We start from the raw sequence: 16,623 nt of genomic DNA, 5'->3' as shown, positions 1-16,623 counted from the left end.
CGGGCGAGTAGAGGGTGGATCCCTGGCCTCGAGAGTGCGGCCGTTTGAGGTGAGAGAAGCGGCGGCCACGGCGACCCCCAGTAACTTGGTCCCAGCGAGCAAGACTAGGACCGTGCAGAAGCACGTCGTTGCGCGGAAAGTGAGGCTCTTCGTGTCGTCGATCCGCTGCTCGGCGTGCTGAAGAGGGCAGTAAACCTGTCGGTGAGGGGTTCCGCCAAGGGCAGCCCTTTTCCTGGTCCTTGCTCTCCTCCTGCGGTGCTGCAGCTGGGTCGGGGACCCCGCCTGCGCTCCCCGAGGAACTGACTGCCCGCCGCTGTGTTGCGGTACCCCATGCACCAGCGTGCACCCCGCCGGGCCACTCTGGACCTCTCCGACCCTGGTGCAGGACGAGCGGTCCGTAGTTGGGCCCTGAGGCCAGTGCACCCATTGCCAACGCCGTTTTCTCCGCGGGTGGCCGTTCCGTCCCCGCCGCCGGGACTGGGAAGGTGCGCGGTGCTCGGCTTCATCTGAGCTGTCAAGAATCCAGGCGATTGAGCCTTTCTGCTGCGGGCCAGGTGGTCAGGAGTCTTCCCCGCGGAAGCATCGGGATGAGAATACTGGAGATGCGCCAGGTTTTGGCTAGTTACTTCAGTGCTAAGCTGCTTTTTTGTTCTTTCCAAGGCGGCTTTATGGGCGACTAAGGATCTTTTTGGAAAAGAAAAAAGTCAATAGCTGTATGGCACTGGTGCTTAGCATCCAGCCGCTGCTGGCAATGCTGACAGGTTGACAGGTTTGAGGGTTGAAATAGCTTCCTGCTGATAGTACAGCAAGAAACTCCCGCAAATTTGTTTTAGGATCCGGAACCATGATAGGCGCTGCTGGCTGAGCCACGAATTCTCGGACTATAGCTCCATTCTTTTTTTTTTTTTTTTTTTTGTGATTCCATATGAATATTAGCAGTATTTGCTCTATTTCTTTGAAGAATACCATTGGAATTTTTATTGGAAATCTGTAAATTGCTTTTGGGAAGATGGTCATTTTCACAATGTTAATTCTGCCCAGCCATAAGCAGGGAATATCTTTCCATTTCTTTGTTTTCTATTTTTTTAAAACAGTGTTTCATAATTTTCTTTGTATAGGTTCTGTTCACCTCGTTTTTTAGGTTTATTCCCAGGTGTTTAATTTTGGGGGATGCAGTTGTAAATAGGTTTTCTTGATTGCGTCTTTTTCAGAGTGATTATAAGAAGACTACTGGTTTTTTTTTTTTTAAAGATTTATTTATTTGTGCATACAGAACTGGGGTACAGGCCAGAGGCTCAGGGGCAGCGAGAGGCTTCACCAGAGACAGAGTGGAAAGCCGAACAGGCAGATCTACGAAGTACACTGCTGAGGGGACCAGCGGGCGGGTCAGGAGAGGTCTGCCGCGCCATGTGGTCACCTCCGGGGCAGGCAGGAATCGAACTCATGCGGAAGTGGCTTTAGCTTCTCAGTGCTGTGCTTTAACCCGCTGCGCCACCGGGGAGGGCTGGCTACTGATATTTATGAGATGATTCTATAACCTACTATTTTGCTAAATTAGTGTATTGTTTTAGTTTTCTGTGGCGTTTTTAGGGTTCTCTGTATTTTCATGTCATTTACAAACAGTGATAGTTCTACTTTTTTCCCTATTTGGATTCCTTGTATGCCTGTCTCGTGCCTAAGTTAAGACTTCGGTATTCTGTTAAAGAGCAGTGGTGAGAGGGGCTTCTCAAAGACTGTGATGCTGCGGCTGACTGATGGGCAGTGGCCCCTGAGGTCACAGAGTGTGGGCTTCCGGTCCCTGCCATTTGCACTCCTTCCCTCACAGGTGTGGAGGTTCTTTTTCAAAAGATTAACGTTATTGTCTACATTCCAGTTTTCTTCTGTATGATGCTCTCAAAGAGGAATTCCCTTAGTCTTTGTTCAGTCTGAGAACTGCTCTGTGTGTTTAGCTAGTAGAACCTATTACACATTATATAACTGATAGAATTTCCTTCTGCATTGTTGCTTGAGTTTAGTATCAAATTTTTACTCACCTCTTGCCAAACCATGATTTTCATGGATGTACTCAAATTCTAGGCTTATTCCTTCCTTTCCTTCCCTTGTTGAATTCTAAGCATATTCCTGGCCTTTATCACACTTATACCTACTATTCATTTATATTATTTACATCATATATGTTTTTAATCCACTTAAAATCCTTTCTGAATCCAACCAGACTTGAAAATGCTCTACCAGGTTAATTCATGAGTATGCATGATAAATAAATTTCCATACTATTTGATATAAAGAGCTTTATTCTGAAATAATTACACATTCTTTGAATTTGCACATCAATTCACATAGAATATCTTAGCCTTAATTTCTAAAATTAACTTTAAAAAACCTTCTAGTAAAATGATTACACAGGTTAACTTTAGGTTTAAAGTCTGATTAGCATACTTAATGAAATGTGTCCTAGGACATATTTTTTTACCATTTGAAATGAGTTTGTTTACATTTTGGACTGAAAACAATTCCTCAGTAAAGAACCACTCTATTTCTATATTTCAAATTTTCCAAAAAACAATTTTTTTATGAATTTAAAATAATATTTTTGTGATTGAGCATTACAATTTGTTAAAGCAAAAATCAGAATTGTTTTCAATTGAAGGTATATTTCCAAAGTCAGTATAGATAAGACAAAGACAGATACAGCTTATATAAAAAGCTTCTAGAAATATTTTTAAGCTCAGTGAAGTATATTAAATTTGTTCTTAATGATTCATTTTAAGGACCATGAACCAAAACATCTTAGGAAGAATTTATATGTTAAAATGGATCTATAAATATTCAAACTATAGATAATCTTTATGAATATAAGACAGTGTGATGGAAGTCATTAAAAAACTGACTTTATCTAACCAAGTGTTCCTGAGGCATTCTGGGCATGATGAATCACAGTGATGAGGCCACAGATTTGTCCTGGGCACAACATCTGGGTGATTTTATTATGACTCCCAAAGGGCAGAGATGCTCTAAAGGAAACAGTTTGGTGGGTTAATTTTGACAATAATAAGCTTTACATGAGGGATAGTGAGTATAGTATGACTCAAGCAAGAGGAATTTTTGCCAGAAGCCTGCAATCAGAAGCACAGCTAAGTTCAATACAAGTGACCTTATTTCTACTTGGAGAGAACACTGTGGATACTTGTATTTAAAACAAATTAAAATCAATTGGTGAACTTCATAGAAAGTATATAAATGAATTTCTTGCTTGAACCCCTGTTGTGTTCATTTGATAGTTTAGAAATGTCTGTAAAGTTCTGCCTCTCTACTTTTTACCTTCATCAGTCTACCTGGAGAAAACATGAGGTCAACTATATATTCCTCAAGGGGTGGGGCACCCCCAATTACTCCTTTACGAGATTCATTCATGAGCTTAACTTCATTCCAGGCTCTGCCATACTCCCCTCGAACTAGAGAGCAACCTACGCCAATTTTATCCGCCAGAGCCTGTGGGAGAAAACATGAGATCAATCAAGAGTGAAGAGGGAGAGCAGTGAAAAAAACAAAACAAAACAACCCAGTGTCAAGGCCCATGTTTGGGTGAAGGTGAAACAGGCAACTCTTATAAAGAAGTGCTTAGAAAAGTGCTTGGAGGGGAATCTGGAAAAAATGCAGTATGTTGTGATAGAAGCCAATAAAATATATGGAGGCCTCAAGATTCTGTAGACTCAGAATCTGTAGTCCTGCTGGGAAATGACATTTTTTCAGGCAGTTACACTGCATTGTATCAGCACAAGATTGATAATGTCATTGGGAAAAAGCTGTTCCACAGGCATGAAGCACACTAGCACATCCATCAATCTTTCCACGGTGCTGGGCTGCTCTTTGTGAGTGATATAAATGAAGCAGGACTGAATGGAGGGAAAGACTGGTGGGGACCTATATCCAGTTGATTTATTCTGTTTGATTTGGTGGGTGCAGATTAGGAAGCGCAGAGTCGCCCTCCTTGAGCTCTCTGCTGCCACTTCCCCAGGGGGTGCTTATGTTCCTTGGCAGTTGTTTCTTCAGTTTGTTTTGATTTTAAGAATGTACCTTCATATGGCCTGGAAACATTTTACCTACATCTTCCTGGGTAGGAGAGATTTAGGCTTTAAAGGGGAAACGGCAAATGGAGATTTAGACAGGAGAGAAAGAAAAATTTAGAAGGGTTAACAAATCCAAGGAAGTATCTAAGTCATTTAGGTTCTAAATATACTTAACTGCTTGTAGTGGCAGTGAGGCTTATATGTATTGGGGAAACTGCTTATTTTGTATATTCATTGTTAGATCAGAAAGCATTTTCTCAGTTCCATTTTATGTTAGATACAACAGATCATCCCACCCCTTCTCTTAAGCCTGGTAACTCCTCTAGTGTCTCCTTTAAATGAAGAGTGGCATCACTACCAGTTGCCCTACCCAAATGAATGGATATTACTTTGTTCTCAGCCTCTCAGCCCACATATAGGCAGTCACCAAATCTTAGCTCCTGACCTCTCTAAATTCACCACCTCGTCCACATGCTCACAGTCCTGCCCTTGGTACAGCTCACTTTCGTTTCTTGCTCCAGTGACCTTCCAATTGGCCTTCTCCAGTCTTGCCCCTGTTTTGAGTCATTCCCCATCCTGTGCCTGATTGATCTCTCAAAATTATGTTAGTGCTTTCAGTGGCTATTCAGACTTTAGTATCAAATGCAAAAACACACGCTGATTTATGATCTGATCTTTTAGCCTCATCTAGCACTTCTCCATCCAGACAAATTCCTCGACATTCCTCAAATGGACCATTGACTCTCACATACTGTTATTTTGTATAGAATGTTTACTCTATTTAAAATACTTTTACATTCCTCCTTTACCTGTTAAATCATATGTAGTATCTAATATCCCCACCCAGAAGAAAACCTTTACCTGACACCACTTTTATAAGTCTGATACAGGTATGCCTGGCATGCCCCTTAGTTTCTGTATATTTGCAGCCCTAGAGATGGTCCTGACCAATGAATGCTAAATACTGAATGAATAAGCTAGTAGTGGGTGAGGACATGTGGAGGTACATGTGCATATGTGCATGTATGTATACATACCGTATGTATGTTAATACAGGTATATATACCTATTTAGATATGATATGATTAATATTATCCAATAAAATATTGACATCTGGCTCACTCCATTATGATAAAGATAAAAGTTAACATTTTTATAATGACAATGAGGAAAAACATCCCAAATACCTTGAAAAGCAAAGCTCGATGGTAGAAGATTCCTTTTTTAATAAGTCCAATTGGTATAACATTGGATTTAAGTTGAAATTTTAGTTCACTTATATGAAATTCCCAGCTGAAGTCATTAAGCTTCTCTTTTGAAATTGTACCACCCATTTTTTCTGCCACATACCTGTGTTAATTACATTGAGATCAAATTACTATCTAATTACTTTAGATAGAAGCTTTGAATATATAATTTTAGCTAACTAATTTCCTGACTTCTTTACTTTTTAAAACACGTTTACTATGAGTAGGTTAACATATCTTTATTATATTCAAACTATCATATAAGAAAATGAAATTCTAATAGTTTCATTCAACACAAAGAAATTGCCAACTTTCCAAATATTTGTAAGATAGAAATTGATATTACACTAAAGATTTATCAATACAGTTTTAAAATGTTATATTATCCTTGAAAAGTATTTTTAAATGTTTTAATATAAAGTCCAATGCATTGTACTAACACATGATCTTTTTTTTTCTTAAGAAATCAATCTCAGAGACAGAAAATAGGCAACATTTAATTATGATTTTTTTCTTTTAAATTTTTATTTTTAAAGAAAAACATTTATGTAATACTGAAGTTAAAGAAGAGAGGAAGAGGCAAACAGAAACATAAGTAACTTAGAAGGGGAGGAAGATGAAGTATGGGGTAACTTAATTAGAAAAACTTGATTCATTCACTACAATTCAGGTTCACACTGAAAGAGGCTTTTAATGGCATCTTTCTACAACCAATTTCTAGTTTCTCATTCTGAAAAAAATTTGAGAATTTTTTTCAATTAGTGTATTTCTGCTTCAGAGGCAGATGTAAGGCGGTATAAAGTTCTACTTTGCTAAAATATATTGTAAAAATTTGCTAAAAATTGCAAACCACTAAAATAACATTTTTTCAAAAATTGAAATGTATATGTACTTGTAGACAACTTACTTTGCAAGAGTCTCAATCTGTTCCTTAATATTTGTTATGGGAAGAATTGACTTTGTCACTTCATGTACATATGCACAGAAGTCAGGGTCACAGGGAGGGTGCCAGTCTTTTTCAGGGCTTCCTTCTCCAGTAACTTTTAGGAATGCTGTGTCCTCTTCATCCTCCTTCAGTTTTTCTTCTTCTTTCTTTCCTTTGCCTTTTCTTTGAGAAAAAATAGCAGCAGTCAAAATCACAAAATAAGCACTGTGCTTTGAGTTAAATTAGGGTATCATAGAAGACAGTATCAAACTGTCTTCATAGTCACTAATTCTGTTCTTTCTCATCTCCACTCTTATCATTTCCACTCCAAATCTCTAAAAGTCTACAATGAGATTTGTTTCTGTTTTCAGTTCTATAATTCTTATTTGTTCCTTTTTAAACTGTGTCTTTCTAAGCGAGATTTGTTACTTTTTCAGTTATATCAGTTTAATTTGTATTTGTTCAATCATGTTGTGATGACGGTTTTAAAATTAAATTCAGATAATTCCAACATCCAGTTTATCTGTGTTTACATGAACTGACTGTCCTTTTTTATTTATTGTGATTTACTTTGTTCATGTTATAAGGACTGAGTTTTTGATAATCTCCTGGCCATGTTATATATTATGGTAGGAAATTCTGGGTCTGTTTACTGTTTACAAGCAGTCACTCTGTTTATGCTCAACCTGTGGGCTACAGGTTTTACTTTTGTGGTGTATAAGAGAGCTTAATTTTAAGAGTTTGGGTTATGGTTTGTGTGTCATTCTTCATCTCAGACCTTTACAGCTGCTAAAAAAAAACTTCCTTAAACTGGATGGTGTATGAACAACAGACTTATTTCTCACATTTTTAGAGGTCAGCATTTCCACCAGTGGGCTGTTAGGAGTCAGTGTCTGGTAGGAATCAATTTCTTGCTTCCTAGATAATCAGTCTTCTTTGTGCTCCCTGGGGTCTCTTTTATGAGGACTTATTTCCACTTATGAGAGCTCCACCTTCATATCCTAATTATGTACCAAGACACCATCTCAAAATACACTTACACTGGGGCTTAGGCTTCAATATATGAATTCTGAGTAGAAACATTTAGTCTATAGCAGTTTTCTTGGTTTAACAATATTTCTGGGACTTGTACACTGCAGGCTCTCTCCCAGGCTTAGAGAGTCCAAGAGCCTTTCCAAGTCAGGCTTGTAATGGCAGAGTCCTCCAGCCGGTGAAAGGTGGGCATGTATGCCAAGGTCCCCTCACTACTGTATCTCACTCTGGCTGTCTAGGTAAATGTGGTGAGTCTACGGCCTGTGGGAACAACTTGTAGTATTTAGTTTTTTCTTGTTAATGCCACATAAATGCTTTACTATCTTTTGGCTGGAATGGGGTTGGGGTAAGTGAGGCAGAGTAGTGTCTGGCTTAGCAGGAAGTACGTTCACTTGATCTAGCAACTTATTGTTAGTGTGGATGCAGTCATTTTCTTTGTTTCTGGCTCTGGTATTGTCTAGTGTTGTCAGAGGATCAACTATATTGTTTTCCTCTGCCAGGGGAGGGGCAATAGGTTTTCTGTGGGGTTGGTGGGGCATGTAAGATGTCCAGCTTCTCTTTTGTTCCTTTACTCTTAGACTCCCCATCCAGTTCCTTTTACAATGTATATGCATGTCAAAGCATCACATTTTACTTCTAAATATATACAATAAATTTTTGTCAGTTCATGTCATTTTGTCAATGTGTATGAGAATAAAAAAATTGATGATAGATCTTAGAACTGTAAAACCTAGAAGCATCCAATTTCTAGAAGAAAATGTAGTACAAATTCTTAATATGTGACTAGATAAAGAATTTCTAAACATGGCAAAAAAAATCATCAAAAATCATCAAAGAAAGATGATAAAAACTTGCTCCAAAAAAAAAAAATACTACTAAGGGAGTGAAAAGGTAAGGTAGAAGATAGTCAGATGTGGAAAGAATATATGAATTTGTCAGGCCTAGAAAATATAAAGCCACATAATTATTCCAATCAAGTAAGGATTTTTGTCCATGATCCCCCTCTTCTCCCTCCGACACTTCCTGCAGGGAGATTCTGAGAGTCTGGTAGGGGTGAGGAAGTCGAAGGCCTCCCAGTGTGTGCAGCTCACCACCACCGAGAAGGGCAACAAGTTCAAGTTCATTACTGACCCTTAAATGACTGACTTGAGACTACTGTTTTTGTAGTCTGTTTCTAAATTAAAGTGACTGTAGGATTTTATGATGATGGCAGTGATCTGAGTTCTCACCCAGAGGCAAGATAAGAAATTCCCTCCAGCTAAGTTTAGACAGACAGGGAGGGTTAAAATTACTTTTAAATTGTATCTGTGAGTCCTGCCTGGTTCAACGTACTGATTCATAAGGACATCTTCCTATTTAAAAGCTAACCTATCCTTTCACCTACTTTTTTGCATAGTTAAAAACATAATGTGATTATATTTAGAAGACTGTAATAACATATTTCTTACTTTAATCCTCTTTCTTTGATGGCACTCTTGCTAAGAGCTGTATTTCGTCCAGAAGTAGGTTCTGATTTCTCTTCTGTGGGAGACCCAAATCCAGCACTACTTTTTCTTATCATTTGAAAAAGAAAATACAACCAATTATGATAAAAATAACAATATGTTACACTTACAAGGCATTTAATAATCTGCGAGGCATTTACACTTTCTTGATATGCTTTGATTCCTTTCACCATCTTGAAGCAGAGCTGCAGGCAAGAGTCCATCTACAGATGAGGAAACCAGTCCTGCTCCCCGACACTAGGTCCTGCTGTCAGTCTCACTGTGGGGTCACAGCAGACACGACATGCAGCGAGGTTTTCTGACTCCCTTTACAAAGGCTTAAATAATTTTCCATAGTGATTCTAAATGCACTTTTTTACTCCCAAATTTAAGGGAAGAAGTATTTACGTATAGATAAAACTTACATGGACTTTTCTTTACTTGTTCTCCTTAAAGAAGATGAAGAAACACGTCGTCCATCACCAACATCTGATGATTTATCTTCACTAGATGGAGGTGGAGAACTAGAATATTACATATTTGAAACTATTTGTCAGTATTGGCTTTGACCTATAATACATTCTGTTTAAATCATGTTTTAAGCTTATTTATGACAAAACTTATTTATAAAGTATAAAAGAGCAGTTATGACAAGACCCGCAAAATATTACATAATATCCCTCTAAAAAAGGAAATATTTTTATAAAACGTGTCATAAGTATACAGATATAATGGTATATGCAACAGTCATAATTCAACAGATATAATGGTATTTGTGACAATTGTTTTGTTACTAGTTCAACTATTTTATATTAAGAAAAAATACTGCATAATAGTTTTGGAGACTTGCAAATGTGATTCACCTTAGTTTGCTCCAATCTATACTTTCTTAACTTACTTCATGTTACCAGGAATTAAGATGCCTGGATTACAGAAATACTATAGTCAAAAGAAAAATCAAGGTGGCATTTATTCTTTAGTCTTTACCATGCAGGTTATGGTGTACGAACCAGTGTTTACTATTATGGTGGTAATATCTTCAGGGAAAAGGAGTTACCATGCTGGACACACAAAAATCACATGCTTCCCTGCATCCCTCTTCCCTCCAAAGACTCACACATCAGAAGGTTTACTGTTAATTAAGAGTATAGCTCGAAGACCACTTGGTTCTTGCACGCAGAGTTCCTTCAAAGGCAAAAGTTTGGTGCCACGATTTATCTGTAGATAATTTAAGGACTTTTAAGTAATATGTGCATGGGCATATGTTAAAAAATAAATATTGATAGCATATGTTCTCAACTGTTTTGAGTTGTTTACTCTCTCTTTATCTCTCTCTCTCACACACAATTAGAATAGGAGCCTGAAACATGTGGAACTCTGGCCTTGGGACAAAGTATATTCCTCCATTTTCGAACAACCTCTATTGCTGATACCCATCTGTTTCACACAATTATCAGCTTGACACCTGAAAATATAGTTTAGTTTGCAAGTCTATCTATATACATAAGGAATAACTTACTGTCTATTTAAGCACTTAATTACTAAATAAATTTGAAAATATCTAAAAATTCAGTTACAAAAATAATGTTTAAAATCAAGTTTTCTGATTTGGTTATTTTCAGTAAGATTATGGCTAATAAAAGGAAACTTTATGCTTCTATTCTTGTCACTAAACTGAGACCTAGAGGAAAGAGAACCCTAATAGTGAAAATGCCTCTTCTTTTTTATTTGACACAGCAAGTTAGCATCAGCAAAATGACTTAATTATAAGTAAACAGAGTCTCATTGAAATTGTACACAAAAGCAAAATGTTATAGCTAGACAAAATGAAGCATAAAGTTCTGATTCCTGGGTTTTTGTCTACAAAATACAAATGATGTTAGCTAGTTACAAAGTTGCAATGTAGTGGCATGACAATTAAAAAAAAAGTTATCATAGGCCCTCCCTGGTGGCGCAGCGGGTTAAAGCACAGCACTAAGAAGCTTAAGCCACTTCCACATGAGTTCGATTCCCGCCTGTCCCGGAGGTGACCACATGGTGTGGCAGACCTCTCCTGACCCGCCCACTGCTCCCCTCAGCAGTGTACTTTGTTGATCTGCCTGTTCTGCTCCCCACTCTATCTCTGGTGAAACCTCTCACTGACCCTGAGCCTCTGGCCTGTACTCCAGTTCTGTATGCACAAATAAATAAATCTTTAAAAAAAAAAAGTTATCATACATACTGAAATATAATTTGGTGCTGCCACTTACCTGACCATAATCATAGAATCCATCATTAATTATATTACTTGATGACAAATAGCCCGTCTGGCTATATTTCAGGGACAGGTTGTTGTTGAGCAATTTGTTATAAGCTGCCTCACTGAATTTATTTTTTCGAGTTACTGAAAGATTAATTTCTTCAAGGATATCTAAAGCTCTGTCAATAAAAGCAAACAGTATTATTTGCTTTCTACAAGCAACTCACCATTACTGGAGTTCTCATTTATATACCTAGCTGAAATCTCAGTGAAGGATTGAGATAGGAAGTTTAAAAGCTATTCCTGAGAAAGGGTCAAAACGTCCACCCCTTGGGAGAGCAAAACCAACAGCTGCTAAGTTCTTGGATACCACTATAGGCAGTGATTCTCAAGCTCTTTGGCTACAACTTTATGAAATATACTTTTATTATATTCTGACCTACTATATACATATACATTACAGATCTGAAACAGAAGCTTTAAAAAACAATACTCTTAGGATATGTATGTAAACTGATATTATCTATTCTTAACTGTGGATTTCTATTTTTAAAAAAACTGATCACAGCTCATTAAATTCATTTTAAAAAAATTGCTGTACTATACTAAATCTACTCAAAATTGCGTCATTAAAAAAAGAAAATAAAGGTATCCCTGAACCTTTTAGATCAGCTCATACTAATAGAATCATGTAAACAAATTCAATTTGGGGAACATAAATGTCAAACAGTAGTCATGTTAAAGTTTTCAGAAAAAATTTTTTTTTCTCCATTTAAAGCAGTAGTTTCAGCTACCAAATTTTTCAGCTCTTTAAGTGATAGACGCAAAGAATAAAAACGGTTAGAAATGCAGTAAACCTGTGTGTGGAAACCATATTTAGTGACCTGTTAAGGCAACTGCTCATCTGCTGTTGGGAATGAGGAGGAATTTGGAAGTTAAATGTGCAATTCTGATGAAAAGGCTTGTGTGGGAAGGAGAAAATTGGAGATGGTAGCATAGATTATCCATTTTAAACAGGACTTTGTTTAGCAACAGCAGAGGAAAATGAAAGAGAAGCATTATCAAGATGGAAAACATGGAGGGGTAAGTAAAGCAGGTAAAAAGGGTTCACTGTGCAGGAGGATGGAAATAGGTCTTTGGACGGTGACACAGGGTCCTGTGTACAGATGTTGAGTTGTAATGCTGTATGCTTGACACCTATAGAGTTTTATAGACCACGTTACTGCATATTTTTAATTACAAAAGTTTCGAATAAATTTTCTTAAAATGTTTTGAAGATTAAAAAAAAGTGTGAAAGGGTTTGTTGACGATGAGTCTGTAAAGGTGGTGGCTTAGCTCTGAGGGAGGGAGATGAGTGTGTACCACCCACCCTCTAGGCTGTCCCTACAGGGAAGACCTGTGTTGTGACAGCTGAGAGTGGGTGCTGATGCTTCGAAATTCCTGTGCTTGAAGCCCCTGCTGCTTGATTGTCTCATCTTCATTTGGTTCTGCAACTTGGCACAGCATCCACTCACCCAAGCCGGAAGAATTCGGTGGCCATCAATTCATCGCTGGCGCAGACCATCACAGCCCAGCTCGCGTGCCTCCGGACTTCACTATTCTTAGAGCGCAGGAGCTCCACCAGGGGCTCCAGCCCCCCTAAATTTCTTAACTGAAAGTAGACATCAAAAATGCTGTGCATTAAGGGTACAGGATGTAAGCCTCTGTGCTTTAAAATATCTCACTATTTATTGTGCAAGGTGTTTTCTATGAGAAGAGACAGGAGGCAAGACTTGCAGAACTGCAGGGTTACAGGGCGTGTGCCTGTTGGCCAGGTAACACCAGTTGATTTTGCAGAATACTGTACCAATCGTGAAGGACTTAAGAGCTAGGTTAGTTCAAACACCTGACACTGTTTCAGAGTGATCCGCCAATGAGCGTGGCCTGAAAGAACGAGAGAATCCACGTTGCTAGAACACTCACCTCTGTCCGGGCCTCAAAGTCACAGGCAGTGGCAGCGACGGCCAGAGCCGCCTTGCTCTGCACCACGGTGCTGGCCGAACGCAGAGGCCCGAGGAGGGCCTGCATGACGCCGCGGGCCTGGATGGCCACGCGCAGAGGCTCCTGCATGGCCATGTTGGTTAAGGCGGCCGCAGCACTGGCGATGGCCCCTTCCCGCGTGCTGGACAGGGTGTTTATTAATGGGCCGATCCCATCAGCTTCTGCGACAGCGCTGGGTACACGAGGGAGAAAGGAAAACATCTTGGTGCACAGACAGCTTCTAAATGAGTACCTAAGTTAACTTTAGAAATAAATTAATACACAATATAATGGACCCATTGATGGGTTAGACATTTAAGATACCTGGGAGAATGTTAGTTATAAGAGAGATTTATAGAAAAAATGTATCTTTTCTTCTCAGAAGCCCTAGTACAACTGTTCGTTTGTGAAATAAATGTTACTTTCAAAACTAGAAAATTCAATTAAAAGACATCCATTAATATATACTGTAGAAAAACAAAACAAATAGAATGTGTGAGATGGAGAACTCTCAGGTTAAAATTCTTGGCCCATCTTACACTTTTGAATTAGGTTATCACCTATAGGCAGGAGTTAACACATATGAAATAAAAAAATAATTCTGGAGGTGGTACTGCATTTACAAATCAAGGATCAACATCATAATCTTGGCATGAATGAGGAGTTTAATAATTTAGGCATATTCAGTTGTTATATTTTCCATTTCCAGCACACAGCCATTGATTTATTAATGTTTCACAATTATAAAGTCTAGTTTTTACTAACTGCTCCCTAGTCCTTACTTTTAGTGACTTAAAAGTTGGTAAAACATTAAAAATGTTTTAAAAATCACTTTAATAAGATTTGACTATATCAGTAGTGCTTGGAGTTACTTCAAATAAGTAATGTTCCAAGGAGTAAAACCCATGGACCATCTGGTTTACAAGAATATCCCAAATTATGTGCTAAAATCCACTTAAATCATTGTGGTAATAAAGATAATCAAGATATATAGAAACATGAGATTCTTATAAAATGAACATAGCTGTATCACTTCACCTAGGATAATATCAATCAAAACAAAACAAAATAGTGTATATGCTAGATTATCCCTTGGATTCCTGTGAATTTAGATTGAATTTTGACTATCATTTGCTGATTATGAATGAGGACAACTTGAGGAACAGATGTTATCACAACCATCATCGAGCGAAATACAAAGAGAACTTCAACGAGGAAACTGTTAGCCAAAGATGGAGGAGGCCATGCTCCTAGAACTAATCAGATCTTCCAGGGGGTGAAAGAGCAGGGGTTAAGCAGGAAGCAAAGACTAGAGGGGGAAGATCTGGAATGAGGGGTTCAGTTGGTGTTACTGAAGGCACCTTCCACCTCTAATACAAATGTTCGCAGAAACACACCATACCATCATACTCAGCAAAATCAGTGCCCAATTCCATTTCTCCATACTCCAGTCCTTGGTGTATATTTAGTCCCTCCTGGGCTGTCTCTCATTCTTTCTCTGTGAGGGTGTCCCTTACAATCAAACATTTTATGGTCCTGCTCAACTGTCCTTTCTGTGAAGTCACCCATGTCCATTACACCCTTGAGAGTTCACTCACACCGACAATAACATCTGCACCTGGTACCTGCTCTCAATGGCAAGACCTGAGTCTTGTCTACACCCTGGTACTGAGAAGACCAATTCACGGTTGTCTCTTGAATGTGGGTTTGAACTGTGTGGGACACTAATACAGGGTAGAAACCCACCAGGGGAATTGACAAAGACGACTTAATGGAGATGGTGGGTCTGAACCAGTGCCAGGCAATAAGGAAGACGCAGAAGAGGCAGAGCCAGACAATATACTGAGGCTGCATAATGTGCCAGTTAGAGGAATGCAAAGAGATCAATAAGGCAGAGAGAAACATCTTGTTGGGGGAAATTTTGAAAAGTTCAGAGTGTGAGAGGGGAAAGAGAGAAGTTGCAAGGGTGTGGACTAAGAGCCTCAACTCATGCCAGCTCCCTGTGGGTGCAGTTTCACCTGCAGTTTCAGTTCCCTGTTATCAGCTGTGGTCTATTACATACAAAAATCTATCTTGAGAGACCAAATTCATATAACTTATTACTGTATGTTATTATAAAAGTTCTATGTTATTGGTTGTTGTTAATGTGCCTAATTCATAAATTTTCTCATGGGGGTATTTCTTTATGTGTGTGTGTGGAGAGAGAGAGAGAGAGAGAGAGAGAAGGACTGATTTTCTAGGGTTGCCATTATCTTCAGTTTCATACATCTTGAATCATATTCTCTGCAGATCAGGGAGGATAGCTGTACCTAACAGCCTTGGTGTGATGGTCTGTCCCACTTCTGCTACCCTGAGCAAGGACTGTGCCTTTGTGTCCTTACCTGCAGAAAGAATCTGACAATTTTCCCTAGCCCACAGGATCAAGGGCTCAAGCATAAATCCATTTCTCACACTGTGGGAGCCACAGGGCAGAGATTTTCCATGACCCTGTCTGTTTCTTCCATTACATAAAACTATGACCCTATGTTCCAGTTGGCAAGGGTATATGAAATTTTCATTTTCAGGCCACTTTTCAGCTAGACAGTCAAATTTCAGGGCCTGCTGGAGTAGAACTGGAGCAATAGTCTCAGGAATCCAACCCAAATCTTTTCATTTAGAGGTAATCAACGAGTAATGAGGGCCAGTTCCAGAGCAAAGAAAAATGGAAAATGATTAAGTCAGGAAGAGTAAAAAAAAGGGACTTATGTGGGTTTTAAGTGCTAAACATTGAAGGCAAGAGAAAACACACAATTTTCCTCTGAAAATCAATAATGTATCAGAACTTTAAAAAGAGGTTCTCTAATGTCAGTCTCTTCCCCAAGCAATAAAGCAGCTTGTAACTGAATTCTAACTGCACATTTCACAGTTCCATATTCACCTAGACCCACAAACCTGGTGGCTAGTGAGATTCATACTGTTCATGAAGGCAGACTATACAGTAACAGACACAAAATTGGGATGTAGAATTAAACTTTAATTGCAAAATCTAGTATATATATTACTCTACTTAATTCTTCAAATCCACTGTGACTTTTCCAATACAGTAAAATCTATGTTTATAACATTCCCTCAGGCAGTGGGCATCAAGGCTCTCATGAAATATATCCACTCTGTGAACTTGGATGGACACAGTGCAAGAATAATTCTTAGGTTTACCATGAAAACTCTTCCGTCTATTTTACCATTTAATTGCAGAAGCCTTTTAAAATAGCAAACAGCATGTTAGGTACATATATAAAGTATTCTTCTATTATTCCTTTGAAACATCCTTATACAAAGCTGAACTTATTATAAAAGGTTTAAAAACAATCTCAAGTTATCTTGCAGGATTCTTATACTGTGGACATCTAGTTCAGAGGGTAAATCATCTACAACAAAGTGATTAAAAATAAGGCTTTCAGGCCCTCCCTGGTGGCGCAGCGGGTTAAAGCACAGCACTGAGAATCTAAAGCCGCTTCGGCATGATTTCGACTCCCGCCTGCCCCAGAGGTGACCACATGGTGTGGCAGACCTCTCCTGACCCGCCCGCTGCTCCCCTCAGCAGTGTACTTCGTTGATCTGCCTGTTC

The 16,623-nt window shown here is 38.8% G+C and overlaps 1 protein-coding gene across 2 annotated transcripts in view; it reads right to left on the bottom strand.

Moving 5' to 3' along the window:
- Positions 1-2,662: 2,662 nt before the first annotated feature.
- Positions 2,663-16,623, bottom strand: part of LOC101635342 (armadillo repeat-containing protein 3) — a 33,432-nt gene continuing 19,471 nt past the window's right edge. The window contains exons 10-18 of one of the 2 annotated variants that reach the window (XM_004691114.2): positions 12,960-13,209; positions 12,512-12,648; positions 11,008-11,176; positions 9,876-9,976; positions 9,184-9,282; positions 8,723-8,827; positions 6,225-6,425; positions 5,258-5,420; positions 2,663-3,492 (exon numbers count right to left, since the gene is read on the bottom strand). In XM_004691114.2, coding sequence (XP_004691171.1) covers positions 3,283-3,492; positions 5,258-5,420; positions 6,225-6,425; positions 8,723-8,827; positions 9,184-9,282; positions 9,876-9,976; positions 11,008-11,176; positions 12,512-12,648; positions 12,960-13,209 — 1,435 coding nt within the window. In that variant the 3' untranslated portion in view covers positions 2,663-3,282. The remainder of the gene's footprint in view (positions 3,493-5,257; positions 5,421-6,224; positions 6,426-8,722; positions 8,828-9,183; positions 9,283-9,875; positions 9,977-11,007; positions 11,177-12,511; positions 12,649-12,959; positions 13,210-16,623) is intronic. The other variant, XM_012731247.1, reaches the window with a different exon arrangement.

Source organism: Condylura cristata, unplaced genomic scaffold, assembly GCF_000260355.1.
Source record: "Condylura cristata isolate star-nosed mole 26May11 unplaced genomic scaffold, ConCri1.0 scaffold00030, whole genome shotgun sequence".
Lineage (NCBI taxonomy): Eukaryota > Metazoa > Chordata > Mammalia > Eulipotyphla > Talpidae > Condylura > Condylura cristata.
The sequence above is the reverse complement of the archived record's forward strand: the minus strand, read 5'-3'. Positions and strand labels throughout refer to the sequence as shown.